Here is a 21,053-nt window from a genome sequence, read left to right on the forward strand (position 1 = left end):
ACTTTTTGTATGACTCACTTTAGCGGTAGTACGTAATCGGATAGCCTTCGCAATGTCTCGCCGACAATAGTCGCCTCTTCTTCGTCCAGTGACCCATTTTCATCATCCCTGAGGTCGAGTTCGCTCAGAATATCTTTGATGACGCCTGCAGCTTCTTCGAGGACTTCGTCCTTCCCTTCACTTCCTCTCTGCCAAATCTGCTTCTTTTCGGTTTCTGATTTCGCGACTAAATCTTCCACGCGATAGTCCACCCAGGCTTTTACACTATCAGCCAAAACCATACCAAGTCTGGCCGCATCCCATCCATTCCCGCTAACACCCATAGTTGCAGCTGTAAAATCATCTTTGGGCCATGCCTTCTCCATGAAGTCGACGTGCAAATCCATATGTCCAGGAGCGCCAGATGGGTTATAACCAAGGGAGGTGTCTCGTGAAATAAACGCCCGCGCAATGCGTGTAAACAAAGCACGACGGACGTAGTTTCTGAAAGTCCTATGTGCACCAAGACGCGTCATTAGGGACGTGCGGAACATTAACAATTGGGATTGCTGGTCATGGGATGCCCCACCCTTTGTTCTACGAGGGGGAAGATGTTCTGCTCCCAAGTTAGTTGGAGGGTACAGGTAGGCCTTGAGTACGAGCATGCACATCGTGCCATATGGGCCTGAGAATAAAGATGACAACATGTCTGTTATCTTGCCTTCTAAATTGTCATTATCTTTTTTCCGAGTTTGCAGAATTGACAAGGACAGTCGTGGAAGAGGGTCTGCGGAGAAGGACAGTGCACGGAACAAAAGAGGGAGGATTAAATTGAGTTGAGTAGGTGGAAGTGTCTTTATGTGTGCCGTTAGATGGTTCAGATATAAAGTAATCGCTAGTTCTGCAGGGTGTTTGAAAGTTGGCTGTGAAGATGGATTGGAGCCCAAGGACGGAATCGAAGACGATGATAGCGATGACAAGTTGCGGCGATGACCGGCTGAAGCAAGTATGGGGTTGGACGTAGAGCTGGAAGCGTTACTTGTGGGGGAGGTAGGGGGACGAGGTTCCCGAATGACATCCGAAGGAATGAGTATAGCTCGATCGACTAGACTAGCATAGAAGCCCAAGACTCCGGCCATTTCCTCGTCAGGTATGCGTGAAATATTTTCTGGTCTTGTCAGAATGTCATTAAGAAATTTGACGAGCAATTCTACGCTGCGTTCCCGCTCTTTCATCTCGGTACGGTCGTGTGATGTCGGTAAATTCAATAGGCCATCAAATGCGCCTTCGATCCAATCATGCAGCAATTGGATTAGGACATGTTCAATTCCCATGATTTCTGACCCATATCTTGTGAGAGCGCGAAGGGCCTTAAATTTGGGCTCCCACAAATCCATCCTCCAAGATGTCGATCCACCTAGAAACAGGGAGAAATAAGACAGCCTCTCTGCAACCCCCAAAGACAATGCCTCATGATTCTCCCAATAAGCAGACAGTATGTCATATCCAGCTGCTTGAAGGTTTGGTACTGATTTGGCATCGTTGCACAAAGAACTGAGAAGTGGGTTGAGGGCGTCGTGTCGAGGAAGCGGGGAGCAGTTGGACAGTATGCCTGCAAGCGACCGAGCATGTATTAAACTTGGAACAGCCGGTGGACTCAGTTCATGTATAAGCTCATTCAAGGAGAGTGGCTGTTGTACTGCTGGTGGGGGCGTTGGGGATAGTGCAGGCTCTGCACGTTTGCGAAATGGATTGAAAGACGGAAAGGCCGAAGTGGTGTTTGCCCTTGGACGCAAGGCTCTAGCGGGTGGCTCTGGTTCCTGTCGGGACATTCATAAAGAGCTTTGGGACTGTAAGAGTAGTTGAGTGTGGCAGCAGTCGAGTAGATCTATGCATAAGATACCTTGATCGTCAAAGAGAGAGACAAAGCAACAACTCGCCTCTTAGTCCCGAATTTAAACACATGTGACCTCCATTTCAATTCCCCATCAATGTCCCTCTTTCAATCGAACAGCCACCAAAAACTCTTAATTCTTATGATAGCGTCATCGTGTCCCTTGCTGCCCTGAAAAATAATGAGTGTATTTTCAAATCTTTAGGCGCTCACTTGTGTGGTAAAAGTGGTTTAGTACTATCTCATTTTCTCCGTATTTACCCCTTTTGTATCGGTCTTTCCTCGGAGAGAAACAGTCCGACTAGAGGGCGACACGTCCACTCTTCTCCAAAAGGATCGCGGATTTTGTGCATTGATTATCTACCTGACTTGCAGCACAACTCAAGCAACGATTACAGATATTTCATTCTACAGCCTCAATCACTGCTTTTTTAGGAGTCACCAATGGTGGTCATTCTCGTAAATCTCGTCTTGGTCAATTAGGTGTCAATTCTGAAAGACAATCATCTCAGATCCGAATAAGCCACGTAGGGATATATAGCACAAGAACAATATCGATACTCTTTTTCAATCTTCTTTGTTGTCGATTCAATGTCCTTCAATTTGGCTCGGTGCTGTGACTACTCTGATGACAGCCAGCAGTTCACCGCTGCTGTCCCGAACATGAAACCCTAGCCCGGTCTGGATCATGCCTGTATTCGATACAGTGGGTTTATCTTTTTGGTATGATGTATTTACCCGTATAGTACAGAATATGACATTTGTCCTCGATGCATTACTCTCGAATCCTCTCAATGCTATCTGTCACCCAGAGAAGACTAGCCTTGAATTATCCTCCTAGTGTCATGGAAGCTGTTGTTTATATCTTCAGATATCTCATGGTGTCACCCAGATATAAGGAATACATTTAAGTTCGACACAAAGTCAGCTAGGATTTTAGAATCCTTTGGATTCAGTGTAAATACACATTCATACAGAATTTATGATTCAAATGGGCGGCAGGGTGTTAATAAATTCAATGAACGTATTGTTAAAGTGAATCACTGGTTTAGGTGATCCAGTACGATGTGAGAACTATCAAAGGATATAATGAAGTCCGTTGTATGGCTAAGGTATAAAATCAAATGATACTGTGAAAGTCGGTGACCCTATCATTTGTCCTCTAGTGGTGAGGCACCCCGGTGTAGGACATGCCACAAAGCCAGACAATGGAACACAATCATCATCCTTGAATGAAGCTCGGTCACTTGCCCTTGAACTTCTTCAAACGGTACCTCCAATCTTAGTTTCAGATGTTTTGAAAGGGGCCGACTTACCGGCGCTTATTAGTACGACTTTCGGAAGACTTGAACTTGATTGTCATTTATTTCAATCGATTTTATTAAAAAATCCGGAGCACAGAAATGATGTTGTTGAGTTACGACAGTGCAGCCTCGAGTAATTCCCTGAATAGAAATTTCTACCAAATTCCTTCTACAGGATTTGAATTGAAACCAATCTGTTCCGTCATCATTGCTACTCATAGTAGTAGGTACTACTCGGACTTGTTTAGCCTTTCATCCGTGATTCCATAGTATTGGGTCCGTCTGCCAAGCCACAGTGCGCCACAATGCATCCTTTTTGTACTCACATACTATCCACTTTTGGGCAGGTCGTCCACAGTCCAAATACTACAATTCATAGGCATCATTCCGATACCCACAGGCACAAGTAAGAAATACCGCAACGGTTTGAATAATACTATTTCAAAAGTTCGTTTCGGCAGTAAATTACAACTCGATGTCCATACAACAGCTCACAAACCAAACAACTAAAGATAGCCAGGGTATCAGGAACTTTTACCGCGAACTATCTTACCAAAGATCAACGACCTTGAACCCAAGAAAAGAAGTGTTTCGTAACCAACTCTCCATTGTATCGCCTGCATTTGCGAAGCTTCAAGACGGCAAATGTTTAGTTGGGGTCGCTGATGGGGACGCCGTTCTTGCACCATCCGTCGGAATTGATGATGAAGTCGATGGAACCATCGGGTTGGCTCTGTCCTCCGCGGTTGTCTGCAGTGGACGCGTCATGGCACTTGGTGAACAAGGAGCAGGTGAGTTGGGTGCTTCCTCCCTACAGAATATAATACAAAACATGAGTATATTTTCCAAAACACCGCGTTGTGCTTCTTACCTTTCCGTTGACATCGTGATAGGCTTTGGAGGGATTAGAAGGGAGTAAACGTTTGGGATGAGTGTTGCGACTCACAGTTGACGAAGTTGCAGCCAGCGACGCTGTTGCACATGGCCTTACATTCTGAAAGGGAAAAGGGTATGTTAGAATGGCTTTAGAATTTACCTGGACGCTCAGTTTGCTCACCAGCAACGGTGTCTACGAGACCGAAGGTTTGGAAGTCATCTGCCTGAGTGGCACCAGTAATGTTGCTGAAGGTTTGGGTGTATCCGTCGTTGGCGGGGGGCGGAGGGGGAGGGGGAGGTGGGTGGGGGCAGTGAATCGCGTAGGGGAAGTAATCCAAGATCTTGCAAATAATCTGGCAGAAGAACACCCATCGTCAATATCCATTTGGTCTTTCAGTGCGAGATGAACAAGGAACACGTACTCCAGAGAGGCAGGGGATCTCAGGGTACAAGTGCGGGCTGTTACCGAAGTACCAACCGGGCTTGCCCTGTGGGTGCCAAGGAGGCAAGGGGGACCCGTAGTGGTTGGTCTGGGTCAAGTCGAACCCAATGACGCCGGTGAGGTCGAATCCGAAGATAGTGACTGGCGACGCGGCGACACCAGAGACAGCAACAGCAGCGGCAGAAGCAAGAGTGGCAAAACGCATCGTAACGGCGATAGCTAGAGCAGAAACGCGAAGCTGTCGAACGGTTTCAAGACCCAAAAGGTGGGTCTTTTATATTCAAGGATACCATAGCGGCAGCATGCGCGGATATGGGGATGCCGCTGTTAAGTTGGGAGTTGGCAATCGCTTGCAATAATCGGCACCGTCTTCTTGTTCGCAAGTTCTAGGCACCCTCGTTGCTGATGCAGGTGTCGAAAGCTTCTGTGCCTTCGTAGAATTAATGTTATAGTGGGCAAGCCTGCGTAAAACTTCATCACTTTTTCACGCAGTCAGGATTTGACATGTGAGGGAAAATATCATTTGATCCGTCGTCCTCGTTATTCAATTGGTTCAAATTGGTTGAAAATAACCCATTCGAGTCGTGAATGGTGTCAAACAAAAAGACAACGCGTACTCCAAGAGAGTAGATGACCTTCACCTAGGAGGCGATGTAAGAATGCGTACATTTAACTAAGATTTAACTAGCAAAGGACTGACCTAATAGAAGAAAAGGCAAGTGCCACAACCCGAGTGGGTGTACATTGTAAAGTCCTATTTGAATTCAGGGGCACTGAACTGCCAGTTCCAATTCTCGGGCATAACAGCTCGCTGACACACGTCGAATCTAGAGCGACGTGATATCTTGCCTCTAAACACCGCTGATGGAAAGGCCCGGGCAGGGCTTCTCTTTGTCTGAAGGAACGGCGGCATGGGTGTTGGCCATTATAATGTATGACAATTTAGCACAAACCGCGTTACCTCCATGCCGCCATCCGGCAGGCGCTTCGTTTCGCTGGCATTTCACTACACCGAAAGGTGAACGCGAGGGCAGTCCTTCATTTACCGCTCGTCCCCCGGAATAACAACATCGGATCACAGAAACGCTTCCCACAATGACGTGGAAAAAAACACCTCAGCTCGCTGGCCGTAGTGGCGGACGTACGCCGCATGAACTTTTCGTGTGTCCACGACAAGGAAACATATCAGAAATATCTGCAGATCTTTCAATCAGAAGAATGTCTTTCCAGCGAGACAGCGGTTAGATCCTATGTCAGGGTTGATGCTGTTATGGGCTGTAAGCACACCGCTGCTATCAGCGACCACAGGACACAGGTCGAACAAAGGCGACACTTGAAGAATATATCACATCAATCGCCAGCCAGACTCGCCGACTAATCAGCGAAAGAGGCTATTAAAATCCATAAAAAAGAAGGACATGCAGGAAAACAAGATAAAGCCTTTCTTCCACATGTCCCCATGGGCAGCGGGGTAATAGTCATCATCTGGTATTAATTTGAAACGTTCCTGAAGGTGCATGTTGTTGACATTGACTCATTCACGGTGTCATTATCCAATATCCATCCATCCAGCCATGGCTATCAATTGTTGTGCTCCAATCCCGAACAAAATGCTGCACGGCAAAGTATGCAGGGATGGAGTCTGCGTACATTGCACAATTACCGCCTTGTTCTCCCTCTCGGATCAGAAGCAAAGGAACACGAAGCTAATGGAGAGCAAAAAATCAAGCCGAGGAGTCCTTTTCCTTTTCTTTCACGTCGACTTCGTGCTGACTGGCTGATTCCAATGATGCAGTTGTGGCATCAACTTCTTCTCCCAAAATTGCATGATCCATGAAAGTCTCATGCGCTGGAAAGGCCTTTGAAAGGACCAAATACACACCGCCTCCACAGAAAAACTGTCAAAAGATACCCAGATAATATTAGTTAAGGTTAGAAGCAGACAGGAATCTTGAAAGCTTGTGAACCGGTGTACGCACCCCGTATATCCAGGCAATGTTGAAGAGGAAGGATGCGTTCCCGACAGGTATCTTTGGGTTAATATTGTTGATCAATCCTGGAAGAGTCGGTGTAATTGACACCAGAAGAGCAACGGCCGCTCTCCAGTTCTAGAAACAAAGATACAAGCACGGTGATTAGTTGGATGCCTACTTGGATCAGGAAGAAAGGTGACGCACAATTCCATTCCAGTAGCGGTATCTACCGTGCGGGTCGTACATGGCAGGAACGTCAACCTTTCCTGCATGCAATAGCCAATACTATCATGACATGGCACCCAACCAATCAGATAAGTCAAAAATAACAACAACAAGTTGAATGAACTGACATCCGCGACCATGCTGTATTTATTTTGGTTATGTCAAATGAAGGACCGAAGATTATTGACATTCAGCAACTTACATCCCGGCAAACGGTCCTAAGAAGACAGTATATCCCGACATAAATGACAAGAACCCTGGTGCTGACACCAGAATTTCCCAAGGGCAGAGAGCCCATGCACCAATGATCGCGCAGATAATCTGACCACGCTTAATATTGATGTAGTTTGGGAATAAGACCATCATGTCATTGGCTGCGCTGAGGCTGTTTGCGGATATATTAGTTCCCAGAGTGGCGAGAATGAAGCTGAAGGAAGCAAAGAAGGCAGCGGCTCGGTTGTCCCACTTGTCGATGAGGCGGAGGGGATCCCAGAGCACTTCGCCATAGAGAACTTCGCCTGCAGATGTCACGGCAATACCTTGAAGGAAATGTTTTGGATAAGTAGGGTTGTTTATGATTAATACCAATTGGCACTGTAAAATCATTTACCCGTGAAACCAATCAGCGTAAATGCGACTGGAATGATGAATAGTTGCACATATTGACTAGACATTAAGATTCGTTTTAATTTGGAAGGTCATAAATGAGCATTGTTACTCACGCCCGTTCATTTTTGGCATATCTCTGGCGATGTTTGGTCAGCGAAGTGTACGATATAGATAGATTATGGATCGATGGCATACCGTAAAATCTGGGATGTTGACTGCTAGAGTAGAATAGATCCCCAATGCACTGTTCAAGGCGCTTAGCCAGGCCCAACTGAGAGCGCTACCACTGAGACTAGAGTGCAATGGCTCGAGACTCTGTCTTGCTGGAACTTTGACAAAAGACCAGATCAAGATGCTCAGCCAGGCAATGGGTACAATGATTCCTTTAATAGTGAAGAAGTGTCTGATCTTTTGTGGAGAGATAAACATCAAAGGAAACTGGATAAGCCAGTAGAGGAAGTAGCACATCATGCCTGCGTGGGTCAACTGAGTATATTTCTGTTTGATAAGTAAAAATGAACAAGGCTGACCAACAGTGGTGATATGGGCCGATTCAGGTAAATGGTTAGGGACGCGTGCGATAGAGGGCCATATTGCCTTGAGCATTTGATAAACGCATTCTGAACCAGTGAAAGTCTTTTTACAATGAGACAAGTTGTAGGTGGATATGATTTAGATGCCACATACCTGCACACCAAACCAAAACATTGCCAAAATTACCCGACTGACAACACTGAAGTAGCTGAGCCAAAAACCGAAAGAAGATCGGTTAAGAACAGGGAAGGCAATATGAAGACGTGCGCCAATAGTTCCATTAAGAACCATGACAATCTGAGGAACATGGTAAGCGTCAATGTTTGAAAATTAAAGCAAAGAAAATTGACGTACAGCGATCATAATGTTTCCGACAGCTATGGCGGGAGTTGCTTGCCTCCACGAAAGTCCGATAGCTAGCATAGAGCTAGCTAGCTGCCAGACTGCAGCGTTAGTCGCATCGGAGACCCAGTACGCGACAAAATCCCAAGTCGTCCATGTCCGTTCCTCTGGTATCACAGGATCCATGTCATAGTTGCTCCATCTCGAATTGGGCCCAAACTTGGAGGGCCGTTCTTGGTTGAGTGCCCACTTGGAGGGTTTCAAGAAGTCTGGAGTCATTCCCTCGTAAAAGTCTTCAAGGTCGAAGTCGTGGTCGTGGAAGGAAAGCGCCTTGGACCTGGGAAAGGACAAACGAGGATGATATGATGGAACTACGAAGAGGAAACATATTTAGTTTATCGTATATATCAGAGATACCATATGGACGTGGATAGATAAGCTGACCTCTAGGCTTTCAGACTGGAGTTACACGACGCCGAGAAAGGGTCGAGTTGCTGAGTCTGGTGAATTTGCGCTTTTGTACCTGCAAAAAATTGAAGGTTAAAGGGTCTGGCGGCATCATTTTGAATAAGGAGGGCCCGATTTTGATAAGACATTCGGTGGGCTACGATACTCACTGGCCGAAGGTGGCAATAAGCTGGAGGTGAGAAAAACGATGTTGGAGATGAACTGAAAGGGGAATTCGGCTCTCATGCGATAGATAACGAGAAATCCACAAATAACGACGAGTGACTAGAATCAAGAAAATAGCATTGTAGATAGAAGTAGTTTATTGAAGTGATTTTTGTTATAAACCATATCAAGAACTCGTTGGAACCTTGTAGAGTCAGACATAGTCCAAACACGCATTGTTGTGGTTGCCTGGAGAGGAAGAAAGAATTACGTAACCTCAGTAAGGGCTTGATGTCCGTGACCGTGATGGTACTACTACCTTCCTTCCCCCAAGTGCGCACCGCACTCATAATGAACATCATCCGATGACCCCCAATCATCTGCAGTCTTCAAAGTACATAATACACGCCTTATGAATGATGGAGACCCCTTTGGCAGAAGCAGCTACCCAGGAGACTGCCAGCCTGTCCGATTCCCTACATGACAATCCAGCCTCTTCCTCAGCTTCAACCCAGGCCCAAGAACTTCAGCCACCAACAGAGAGTGTATATTCTGAGCCAAAGGGCCCCCGAGTACATACCCCTCAAGTTCGGCTACCTCCAGCGTTCAATAAGTTCATTCTATACGAGAACAGACTCCGGTTCTTCATCATTGCTTCTAACGCTTCTGATTCTCGTCATCGCATTATAAAAATCGACCGAACGACACAAGACGAGGAGTTGAATATCATTGAAGATGAAGTCGAGTATACTGGCAAGCAAATGACTGCCATGCTCAAGATGCTTGACGATGGAAACCGAGCCTCTGGTGGCTTGGGTAAGGCTAAGATGTTCTTTGGTATTGCTGGTCAGTGTTGTTGTATCATGGGAGGTCACATTAAACTGATGGTACGAACAGGCTTTATCAGGTTTACAGCTGGCTGGTACATGATTTTAATAACCAAACGTTCAGTCGTCGCACTACTGGGTGGCCATTACCTGTATCATTGCGAAAATTCAGACATTGTCCCTGTGCCTTTTAATCACAAGATAGAAAAACCAGCTGAGGAGCAGCGCCTCATGAATATATTCAAACAAGTGGATATGTCAAAGAATTTCTATTTCAGGTACTTTTGTTAGCTCAGAGAAATTGAACAGTGATTTATATTTCCTTCTAGTTACACTTACGACCTTACCTCAACGCTTCAGCATAATTTGACTGGCGAAGTGCGTTCGGGAGAGAACGATTGGCCAATCAACGACCGATTTGCTTGGAATTTCCACATGCTTACAGCTCCCTTTTCCAAACAAGCAACCCCACCCCTAAATCACTATTGGCTCCTCCCTTTGGTTCATGGTCATGTAGATCAAGCAAGTGAGCCCATTGACCTCAATGCACCAGTGAGATGTATTGAATAATGTACTTCTTAGAATTGACTGTACTTGGTCGCGTAATCTTTGTCACACTCATTGCACGCAGGTCTCGCCATTTTGCAGGAGCGCGATACCTCAAACGAGGCGCCAATGATGAGGTGTGCTCCCGAGATTGTGCTTGTTCTTGTTGTTAACAGCAATTACAGGGAAACGTGGCAAATGAAGTAGAAACGGAACAAATTGTATGCGAAGCACTGACGACTCCTTTCTACTACCCTGACCGCGGGAAGGGCGACGCGCATCGTCATAGACGCCCTAGCCCAAATTATACGAGCTATGTTCAAGTGAGTTACCACGGATACCTCAAGCAACTTTTATATGAACCCTTGAATAGTACAGAGGAAGCATCCCCATCTACTGGACACAAGAAACGACGAGTATGAGCCCGAAACCGCCCATTGAAAGTAGGAGACTTTTCGACGTATCTTACTTAATTCGATCCTAATTCATTTCTTCTTAAGTCAGTGTTGTGGACCCGTTCTACACAGCAGCCTCCCGACATTTCGACGACCTGTTCAAGCGATACGGCGCCCCTATCACGATCCTGAATCTTATCAAGAGACGAGAGCCTGTTCCGCGTGAATCCAAGTTGCTTGACGAGTATACACAATGTGTACGATATCTCAACCAGTTTTTGCCCCGTGGAAAGAAAATGGTATATCGGGCATGGGATATGTCTCGAGCGTACAAAGAGTATGTTTTCTTTTATTCTTTTTTGTTTCGACGAGTTGGATCAACTGACAGCTGTATAGGAAGACGCAGGATGTGATCAGCTACCTGGAAGATATAGCAGAAGAGTCGATTCAGATGACCAAATTTTTCCATTCAGGACCGGAACCATACTCTCACTATTTGAATAGCGAAGGAGAGTGAGTACAAATTGCTTTATGCGCATTCCTTTTTGCTGACGTTACTCTCAGAGAAGCTAAAGCTTCCTGGCGGGGTACCATATCCTTGCAAAATGGTATCTGCAGAACAAATTGCGTGGACTGTCTCGACCGGACGAACGCTGCTCAATTTGTCTTTGGAAAGCGGGCGCTGGGACATCAGCTGTATGCTCTTGGAGTCGTGGACAGCCCCAATTTGGCATTTGATTCGGATGCAGTGAATATGTTGACCGAGATGTATCACGATCATGGGGATAGTAAGTTGTAAACTTTGTTTCTGTGTGACTGTGTTTTACTCATGCTGTATATAGCTATTGCTTTGCAGTACACTGGAAGCGCGCTCGTGAACAGGGTGGAGACATATAGAAGGATGCCTCACTGGAATAGTCATTCTCGGGATATCATCGAGAACATCCGACGGTTCTACACAAATTCATTGCTAGGCATGGCTTCATCAAGCTGCAGAATACAAAATTCTAACTTCCCTGTTATCCAGATGCTGACAAGCAAACCGCTATCAACCTCTTCCTTGGGGTGCAAAATGAACGGGCAATAACCCATCCACCGGTGCGCAGCGGCTACCGCAAGTGGTTCCACGAAGAATATCTCGGGCCCTCCCGCGACGTCAATGATTTCCAGGAGAGTTTGCGCCGATTTGTGCAACAACGGGGTGACTATTGGGTGGAATATTATCGCCCTTTATTGTTCACGTCTTTGGGAAAACATTTTGCGTATTCGATGAATAGCACCCTCAAGCTGCCTGGGTAGGCTCTTTTTCGGAATGTTGTCTATTATTTGAAGTTGATTAGCTTTCCTTGTCTTTGCTGTGCTGTGTGTAGAAAGACTGCGAAGGATATGAATGTCAGCCCATTCCAACCCCATGGATACCGACCTGCACAAGGAGATCCTTCGTCTCGGTAAGACACGTCGTTATGTCCCTCGTTTCATGTCTCATCGAGTTTCTGTCCGGATTGTTCTAGGGTGGTACAAGGGGTGCGGCGCTGGATTGGGTCGCATCATCCTTCACGGGAGATCCTCCGGGCAGGAAAGCCAATCGTGCGACAGGAAGCGAAGAGGCCTCCCCCGAAGCCTCAAGTTCAGGACAACAAGTCTACAGAGGCCCTAGCTCTGGCCTCACTTGACCCTGCTGTGCCTGAAAAGGAAGAAAAAGAGTACACAAAGTACGTTTTCTGACTTCATTTCATATCACAACTTTTTTGTCTCTTTTTTGTACGGAAATTCGTATCTTTCTGGTTTCTTATACTCCACTTCCAGATACATTGTTCAAATCGAAGATACACCCGGAATGATACCGTACAACGGGCTAAGTGACCTGAAGCACTATGTGGAGGTTGTACAGATTGCACGAGGTCAACTAGACTATTACCCAGACGACGAGACGTGCGATCACTACAGCAAGTATGTGGAACGCAATTCGACAAGGTATCCGGGTGGAAAAGGCAGGGAGGCGTTCCATGTTTCATTTAATTATGGCCGTTGGTTGGATGGCTGGCAGGAGATGTAGGTTGTATAGAGATGCATGTTATAGAAACATGGCGATGGATGTACGATTAAGACAGTAATAGTAACTAACGACACAGCAATGATATAGCACGTTATGGTATATTTTTCACATAATGATAGGTATAATAAATAAGTGTGTATGCATGTATGTAGCTTTACAACAGCAAGGGTGACGCCGATATTTTAGATGCTTAGGCAGCTTTTGACTTCACTTTTCTTGCATCCGTGAAGGAAGCAACGAGATCCCGCCCCGTGCTTCGCCACCACGTGAACAGACATAGGAGTCCGAGTGCCCCACCGAGTGCAATGTGTATAAGGACAGGTGGGCTCAGGAGGAGTGCAAGCTTTCCTCCCGGAAGAGAATTTGACCTTGAGCTTACGCTGATGTCGAGCCCAAGACGCCTGGCGCTGAGCCGGATGACCACCGCAGAGATCGCGAGGACTGTTAGGAGGGAGAGGGGTGGAAGTGTGGTTCGCCAGTTGAATAGCTGCGCTTGTGTCTGGCTTGAAGGACTAGGTGTTACTGATGGTGTGTCATATTTAGAGGTAGGTGTTGATTTTGAGGCTGCTATAGAAGCAGACTCCTGAGCGTCGAAAAAGCGTGAGGCAAATCTGAGTGTGTACACGATGCGTGCAGACAGGTTGAGGATGTTGGCGTACACAAGTGCTGTGTCGCCAAATCCTGTGCGGTAGAGCGTGATAGCGGAGAGGATGTAAAGGAAAGAAAATGCGACCATCCATCTGTTGCGACGGAGAAAGGGATAAAATCAGCATACCATATTATATAACATAAAAATATGCAGCCGCTTACCTACTCTGCGAGTTTAATTCCTGAGCACTCGCCACGCTTGCCATGAATGCCTCCAAGCCTCCATTGACCGCCAGAACGGGGATATACCAGACCCACGCAGCGAGGACGCGTGGTGCGCTGGTCGCATGGTACGCGGGAGGGAGAAGCAGCGGGAGGAGCAAAGGCGCGTATGTGGAGGCGAAGACAAGGAAAATAGAGGAGAGGGTCAGTTGAAGGGAGAGGAGGGTGTGCAGGGTTTTGGATGCGGAACGGAGTGTCGAGGATGGAAAGGGGGATGAGGATCCAAAATTTTTGGAGAAGAATACACGAACAGTTTCTTCGATTGGCTGGAATACGATGCGGGCGATCAGAGAACCTATTTTTCGGATCGCATTGTTAGTATTAATTGACTCATGATCGTCCGGAGAACACGAATTACACGGGAAGATAGATACGTACCATAATTAACAGCAATAGCGTAGCCACCCTGATCCTGCAGAGGACTGAAGTACGACAGAACGAGCTTGTCGCCTTCGGTGAGAACGTGTTTGACGAGAGATTGTAGCGTCATCGTGTAGGAGAGGCGCAGCGTTTCAGTGTCGATGTAGTTAAATAGCGTGGATCTAGACCTGCGTACATTGTGGATGATATGAGAATTTGAGCATCTCAGAATGTATTGGTTTGACATACCTTGATTCTGAAGATGTCTGTGTTTTAGGAATCAAGCGGCCCGGTCCAAAATACACTGCGTATACCCCAAGTAAGACGAGAGCGTATGCTAACTGGCCAAATGCGAATGCGGGAAGAGCTAATGATCCGCTCCCTGTGGTTGCGTCATAGAACAGGACGAGAAAGGTGGTGATGCTTTTTGCGGTGATACCAAGTCCTTCTGCGCGTAAACGAACGCCAGTCTTGAGCTCCGTCATGGCACTGTATTCACGTGGGTATGACGAATATAAAAGAAGAGGAATAGGAAGCAACGATGCATTACAGAGGAATAAAAACCAACGATTTAGCACAGACACTTTCACAGAACAAGAAGCAACAAAGAAGACTGACGAACACATTATAGAAGGGCTCGCTCAACAACTCGACAACTGCTGCACCTGCATATAGTGCGACCGCTGTCTTAAAATGGGGTTGCGCACGTATTTCTTGACTAGCCGTGTATGTGGTGTATAGTAGTGTTGTGAACAGGGCAAGCGGAATGCCAGCGATGAGGGGAAGGAAAGCCAGGTTCATAGTCGTGCTTGGGTCTGTCCTTTTAATTTTCTCTTTATTTGATGCATTCCCGCGACGCAACAGTGCACCGCGCACACCTTCGCGCGAAAGAAATAGGATGGTTCCGAGGAGGAGTTCAAGCTGAATCGAAGCAGCACCAAATGCAGCAGGTGACGCTAGCCGGAAAAGGGCTTGGTTCAGTAGGAAAGTGGCACCACGCGAGAGCAGCTGGAGAGCCATTAATGAGGAGACCAGAGATGACGATGACATAGCGGTAGTCTAAGTCGCGAAGGATGCCCGGGACCTGCACAAGTCTTATTATTGATTGTCATGGACACCGATGCGATGTATACACGTACTTCGACACGCTAATATCACACTTTGACGAGTTTCACGAGTCCACGGGAAAGAGGAAAAAGACAAGGTAATCACAACTTCACATAAGAGCGTAACGTAAGGATGAGTGGGCAGTGCGGAGTTCAAACTGACAAACAGCATCGATCTCAATGTCGTTTACACAGGAAGGAAATGAAGGTGCATGGCAGTCCCCCCCGCAAGTCGAGGTACTTCAAGACGATCATTGCCTTATTACAATCTGCTAATGTTAAGCAGAACCAACCAAACACAGGGTCCTATTCAGATTTGCCTGGCAACAAGTTATGGGATGTTCAAGATCCGTTCAAATACTCCCCGCCTAAACCTGAAGGAGATCTATGGACACTGCTGTTGGACCCATTGATCAAGAAGGACAAGGCTCAATGCGAGGCCTGGAAGGACGAAGTACATAACTTGCTCATTTTTGTGAGTAATATCTCCGAGTAGTTGTAAAGGTTATATGATTTTGTCTTTCTTAGGCTGGATTGTTCTCTGCGGTTGTTACCGCTTTCATTGTTGAATCGTACAAGAACCTGCAGGCAGATCCTAGTGATACCATTGTCGCCCTTCTTTCTCAGATAGCATTGCAAACGAGTAGGGCACCCAATGCAACTGCAGTCAAATTGGAGCCTGCAGACTCTTTTGTACCCACCCAGTCCTCTATTCGGGTCAATGTCTTCTGGTTTCTCAGTCTCGTCCTCAGCTTAGCTACAGTCGTCGTTGGTATTGTCTCTTTACAATGGCTAAGGGAGCATCAATCATATGAGTCCGACCTCTCGCCACAGGAAAAATATGCGTTATTCAACATGCGAGCCGATGGATTGAAAGCCTGGCATGTTGACAAAATCTTCACCTCCTTGCCTCTATTGCTACAGTCTGCCCTGGTCCTATTTCTAGGAGGAATTGTTGACTTTCTCCATGCTATTGGATATTGGGCTGTGACCGTTCCCGTTATGGTTGCGATTTCCTTCGTCCTGATGTTTCTCATTGCCACTACACTTCTCCCTTGCCTTCAAGTGATATATCTTTCCACCTGTATCCCCTTCATTACCAGACAAACCTCGAAACGTATTGATCCCCCAAGTCAATGTCCATATAAATCACCTCAATCCCAAGCCATACGACGAATTTTCACATTTCTACATCGCACAAATACGCTCTATCATCTGCGGAAATTTTTTCTCATTGCTAAACGGCTATTAAAGCATATTTTGGCGGGATATCCTGGCCGTTTTAAACTTGGTTACGGTTACAATAATACCGTTACGGAGTGTCTTCGCATGGCTTTCCAAACGCAATGGTGGACGCACTTTGATGTAGCCTGGCTGAGCATACGTGATGCGTACATGCGACGCTCATTTGAGCGAGAGTTGTATTTCCTTCGTCCTGAAGACCAGGAGGTGTTACCTATTCATGACGCCGTAGCAGGATTGCTTTTGCAGCGTGACCAAAAATCAACAGCTCACCTTGCATATCACTGTTTTGACAAGATATCGCTGATGAGTGTTCCACGTTTTTGTTATTATCAAGAAACATATCTACACAGCCTTTTAACAAATGCTTTGGGCCTCGCTGGTGATACAAGTTTATCGGACTTCCTATGTCTGCCTGATACCTCCTCCCCCCCTGACCCAATTTACCTCAGTATTCTTCGCCAGCAAAACCTCTTACTCTTTATTGGAGGTCACACGAGCCCTGAAGGTGTACCATCATACGCAGCACATAAATTCGAGCTTTATATCCGTTTGGTAAAATATTTTCACGAAGAGAATAAACATCACCGCGCTGAGATTGGGGACCAAAAAATTTCGTGGTGTTTAACCATTCGACAAGATTTCCGTTATATTGTTTCTCGCAATATGGATCCTGAAGCCTTTATTGGTAAGCTTATTCGGATTTAGGTTGTTTTGTTAGAAAGATCACTGAAGATTACATGACTTAGACATTGTATGGCAGCTGGGAAACATTTCACTCTTAACGTTGCAACAGCTGGAGTCAAATATCAGAATGTACAGCGCACCTGCTGTATTCATTCAGCATTATGACTTGGCTCAGCTTATGTACTGGGTAGCCTGGGTCACAATGTGGGTCAAATTACCCAAGGATGAGGTCGAGACTATGCGGACAAACCGCTGCACACCGACAAATCACCAACAAATTTTTGCGTCGATCATGTTATATCTCGAAGACCAGATGACCAGCAACATTCCAGTTTTGACCATATCAGCCGGGTCACCTAACAGTGAAAACTGGCGGTCTTCAAGTTCATGCTTTTTTTTCTACTTGGCTGTGCTATATTGCGACGGGCTTAAATCTCTTAATCCTTATTACTACCAAAAGTTACTCACTCTGGTGCTGAAATACAAGAAGCTCACGATAGACCGTGGTCTATCCGATCCGGATATTGAAGCAGCACTGCGCTCTTGCCGCTCAACGGTCACCGATCCAGCCCTTTTCTCCAAAAAGTGGTGGGACAATTTTACAAATCGAGCATCTATTGTAGTCGTTGCGGAGAACAATTGATCAGGTTCAGATTAAGTATCATTCCTCAATATGTTATTTGTATTTTTTGGCTGTGTTGTAATCACAGCAGTAGATAGGGGTATTTCATGCTTTGATTACTGTTGCCATAAATAGTAAGTGGTCAGTGCGGAGTCTAAATACAGCTCATGTGGTTGGTCAAACAGTGGTCAAATGGAATTAAAGTGAGTCGTTCGGTAGTATCAACCCTCAATCAAGGTTCAATTCAGGAGGCAAACAATAGTATGGACCACTCTCCGTCACAGGTTAAGGTAATTATGGCACACCTCCTTGTTGAAACTTGGTAAAATATTCTATTGTTAAGCAGAGTCAATCAACCGCTGCTGGATCCGACTCCCAACCAGATTTGCCCCCCGGCAAGTTATGGGATATTCAAGATCCATTCAGATACGCCCCGCCTAAACCTGAAGGGGATTTGTGGGCTCTGCTGTTAGACCCATTGATCAAGAAGGACAGGGCTCAATGCGAGGCATGGAAAGATGAAGTGCAGAACTTGCTCATTTTTGTGAGTATTATGTCTGAGCAGCGGAAATGATTACATGACTGTGTCTTGCTTAGGCTGGACTTTTCTCTGCGGTTGTTACCACCTTCATTGCGAAATCGTATAAGAACCTACAGGCGGATCCCAATGACACTATTATTGCCCTTCTTTCTCAGATAGCATTGCAAGCGGAACGGTCTCTCAATTCAACTGCGGTTAGACTGGAGCCTGAAAACCCATTTGTGCCTACCCAGTCCTCTATTCGGGTTAACGTCTTCTGGTTTCTCAGTCTTGTCCTTAGCTTGGCCACAGTTGTCATTGGTATTGTCTCTTTACAGTGGCTACGCGGACACCAGTCATACGAGCCGGACCTTTCTCCACGAACAAAATATGCGCTATTCAACATGCGAGCTGATGGATTAAAAGCCTGGCACGTTGATAAAATTTTCACCTCTTTGCCACTACTGCTACAGTTCGCCCTGGTCCTCTTTCTTGGAGGGATTATTGACTTTCTTCATGCTATTGGATATTGGTCTGTGACAATCCCGGTTGGGATTGCAATATCCTTCATTTTGATGTTCCTTATTGCCACCACCGTTCTCCCTTGTCTTCAAGTGATATCTCTTTCCTTCTTTATTTCATCTCAAACTAGAAAGAATTCCAAACGGATTTATCCCCCAAGTCAATGTCCGTATAAATCACCACAGTCCGAAGCCATGCGACGGATCTTCACATTCCTACATCGCACAGATGTACTCGATCACCTACCAGAATTCTTACCCACTGTTAAACGGCTATTAAGAAATCTTTTTGGGGGAGATTCTCACTCTTTCAACCCTCTTAATGGTCCAGATTACTTCAATCCATTTACAATATACCTCCGGAAGGCTTTCCAAGCTCAATGGTGGTTGCACTTTGATTTAGCCTGGTTGAGCATTCATGATGCGTACATGCGACACTCATTTGACCAGCAAATATATTCCCTTGGTCACGAAGACAATCTCACATTTCCCATTCACGATGCCGTAGCAGGATTGCTTTCACAGCGTGACCAAAAACCAAACGCACACTTGGCATATCACTGTTTTGATGAGATAGCGCTGATGACTATTCCAAATTGGCGTTATCATCAAGAAATGTATTTGCACAGACTTTTAGTGAATTCTTTGGGCCTTGTTGAGGATACGAGCTTGGCTGTTTTTCTCCGCATGCCCATAATCCGCCCCTCAGAGTCCGCCTCAATTTACCTTGGCATCCTTCGTCAACAGAACCTCTTACTCTTTGTTTCTAGAACCCATAAAAGCTCTGGTTCACGTGTACCGTCATACCTACAACATAGGTTTGAACTTTATATCCGGCTGGTAGGGTATTTCCATGAAGAGAATAAACGCTGCCATACCAGAATTGGGGAACGCACAATCCCGTGGTGTTTAACCGTCCCAAAAGAGTTCTACTATACATTCCATTTCGATTTGGATAGTTTGGGGTATGAAGCAATGTCTGGTAAGATTTTTTTTTTCAGATTCAAGTTATTATTGGACAAGATCGTTGTTGAAGAGCTCACATACTACCTTTCTAGAGGTTTTGTGGCAGTTCGGAAATATCGTGTTGTCTACGTTGCAAGACCTGGAGTCAAATGGGCACATGTATAGCTGCCCTGCTGTGTTCATTCAGCATTACGACTTGGTCATTATGATATATTGGGCAAGCCAGTTCACAAAGTTTCTCAACCCTCCAACCCAGGATATGATCAACGCTGTAAGGACAAAGGGCTATGCACCAGCAAGCTACAAGGAACTTTTTTTATCAATCATGGTTTATCTCGAAGACCAAATGTCCACCCATATTCAAGCTTTGACCACTGGCATGTCGGCCGAGTCATCCGACAGTGAAATCCGCCCATGCCTCCTTTTCTACTTGGCTGCGCTACATTGCAGGTACTGTTCAAGATGGAATGAGTCATGCAAAAATTTAGTCAATGTGGTGTTTGAATACAAGGCGCTCACTTTGGATCGTGGTCTGTCCAACCCAGATATCGAAGCGGCACTGCGCTCTATTGCCGACTCGACTCGGAGGGACAATTCCGTCCTTTTCTCCAACTTGTGGTGGCACGAATTGAAGCCTTTTGACCTGTGTGCTGTGTCGCACTCTTAGTCTTGGGATCGGGAAATCTATTGTCAATCTCGACACGGATTCATTCGGCCTTTTATAATCAAAACGGTTGCACCATCTAGTAGTAACGGATAGCATATATCCACCGTTTGCAATCCTTCAAGTTGTAATTATGGATTTTATTCTTTGTATACAGTCTTCCTTTTTTTGTTTTGACCCCTAGAGACAACACAACTTGTTGCTACCGAGGCAATCGTGAGCAATAGGGGAGGTCAGAGTGGACGACTCAGCGACACGATTCAGAAACGATTCTGGTCATCAAAAGCGTGGGAAGACGCTGAGTCGCCTCAGAATCGGAATCGCTAAATCGATTCTGTGCCGCTTCAGAATCACGATTCTGCCTCTATGAATTCAGTCTTAAAGGGTTTGTTCCTTTTACAATCTGTAGTTTCTGAAGAAATTTGAAAGCCTATTAAGGATGTTTCCACTATATGTGTTGAAAACATTGAATTGATCAGAATCCTCAGCTCCCTTTTCTTTGTGCTTTCAGAATACAGAAAGAAAGTGAATACAGGAAATAGGGGAGGTCAGAGTGGACGATTCAGAGGCGATTCTGATACGATTCAGGTCAGGATTCATGACTGATTCTGGGATCAAAATTTGCTTCCAAAGCTCGATTCACTCTGACTCCCCCCCATGGATGGAATTCGCTTCACTCACAATTCATGTTTCCAATTCAGCAGAATAGCAAATGTTTGTTTCTGCAATTTTCAAATTACATGGCATGCATAGTGATGCATAGTCCTTTTCATTTAATTGAAGTATTGAATATGATATATTTGCTTCTGAGACCAGTATATTTCCTGTATTCACTCAATTTCCGTGTTCTGAAAGCACAAAGAGAAGGGAGTATTCTGATC

General features: G+C 45.7%; 7 protein-coding genes across 7 annotated transcripts; 3 read left to right on the forward strand and 4 right to left on the reverse strand.

The window, feature by feature from the left end:
- Positions 1-14: 14 nt before the first annotated feature.
- JR316_0010938 (uncharacterized protein) lies at positions 15-1,811 on the reverse strand (the record flags this gene model as incomplete). The annotated part of the gene is made up of 1 exon (XM_047896602.1): positions 15-1,811. One exon carries the CDS (start codon positions 1,809-1,811, stop codon positions 15-17), a length of 1,797 nt encoding a protein of 598 aa, XP_047744647.1.
- Positions 1,812-3,826: 2,015 nt separating this feature from the next.
- Positions 3,827-4,700, reverse strand: JR316_0010939 (uncharacterized protein; the record flags this gene model as incomplete). Its single annotated transcript, XM_047896603.1, has 5 exons — positions 3,827-3,988; positions 4,049-4,071; positions 4,124-4,171; positions 4,214-4,406; positions 4,476-4,700. 5 exons carry the CDS (start codon positions 4,698-4,700, stop codon positions 3,827-3,829), a joined length of 651 nt encoding a protein of 216 aa, XP_047744648.1.
- Positions 4,701-6,219: 1,519 nt separating this feature from the next.
- Positions 6,220-8,457, reverse strand: JR316_0010940 (putative permease; the record flags this gene model as incomplete). Its single annotated transcript, XM_047896604.1, has 11 exons — positions 6,220-6,393; positions 6,475-6,603; positions 6,673-6,753; positions 6,822-6,834; positions 6,896-7,232; positions 7,304-7,359; positions 7,416-7,438; positions 7,498-7,775; positions 7,833-7,938; positions 7,990-8,133; positions 8,191-8,457. 11 exons carry the CDS (start codon positions 8,455-8,457, stop codon positions 6,220-6,222), a joined length of 1,608 nt encoding a protein of 535 aa, XP_047744649.1.
- Positions 8,458-9,209: 752 nt separating this feature from the next.
- JR316_0010941 (Polyphosphoinositide phosphatase) lies at positions 9,210-12,614 on the forward strand (the record flags this gene model as incomplete). Its single annotated transcript, XM_047896605.1, has 14 exons — positions 9,210-9,636; positions 9,688-9,895; positions 9,947-10,143; positions 10,200-10,300; positions 10,349-10,486; positions 10,537-10,606; positions 10,664-10,895; positions 10,955-11,071; positions 11,123-11,346; positions 11,401-11,532; positions 11,586-11,853; positions 11,929-12,006; positions 12,070-12,270; positions 12,365-12,614. 14 exons carry the CDS (start codon positions 9,210-9,212, stop codon positions 12,612-12,614), a joined length of 2,643 nt encoding a protein of 880 aa, XP_047744650.1.
- A 190-nt stretch (positions 12,615-12,804) lies between these two features.
- Positions 12,805-14,894, reverse strand: JR316_0010942 (Oligosaccharide translocation protein RFT1; the record flags this gene model as incomplete). Its single annotated transcript, XM_047896606.1, has 5 exons — positions 12,805-13,354; positions 13,425-13,779; positions 13,863-14,032; positions 14,094-14,333; positions 14,467-14,894. The coding sequence occupies 5 exons, from the start codon at positions 14,892-14,894 to the stop codon at positions 12,805-12,807; spliced, it is 1,743 nt and encodes a 580-aa protein (XP_047744651.1).
- A 258-nt stretch (positions 14,895-15,152) lies between these two features.
- JR316_0010943 (uncharacterized protein) lies at positions 15,153-17,522 on the forward strand (the record flags this gene model as incomplete). The annotated part of the gene is made up of 3 exons (XM_047896607.1): positions 15,153-15,404; positions 15,479-16,880; positions 16,942-17,522. 3 exons carry the CDS (start codon positions 15,153-15,155, stop codon positions 17,520-17,522), a joined length of 2,235 nt encoding a protein of 744 aa, XP_047744652.1.
- Positions 17,523-17,764: 242 nt separating this feature from the next.
- JR316_0010944 (uncharacterized protein) lies at positions 17,765-20,175 on the forward strand (the record flags this gene model as incomplete). Its single annotated transcript, XM_047896608.1, has 5 exons — positions 17,765-17,791; positions 17,848-18,045; positions 18,099-18,635; positions 18,729-19,159; positions 19,731-20,175. 5 exons carry the CDS (start codon positions 17,765-17,767, stop codon positions 20,173-20,175), a joined length of 1,638 nt encoding a protein of 545 aa, XP_047744653.1.
- Between the last annotated feature and the right edge of the window lie 878 nt (positions 20,176-21,053).

Source organism: Psilocybe cubensis, chromosome 10 (assembly GCF_017499595.1).
Source record: "Psilocybe cubensis strain MGC-MH-2018 chromosome 10, whole genome shotgun sequence".
Classification (NCBI taxonomy): Eukaryota; Fungi; Basidiomycota; class Agaricomycetes; order Agaricales; family Agrocybaceae; genus Psilocybe; species Psilocybe cubensis.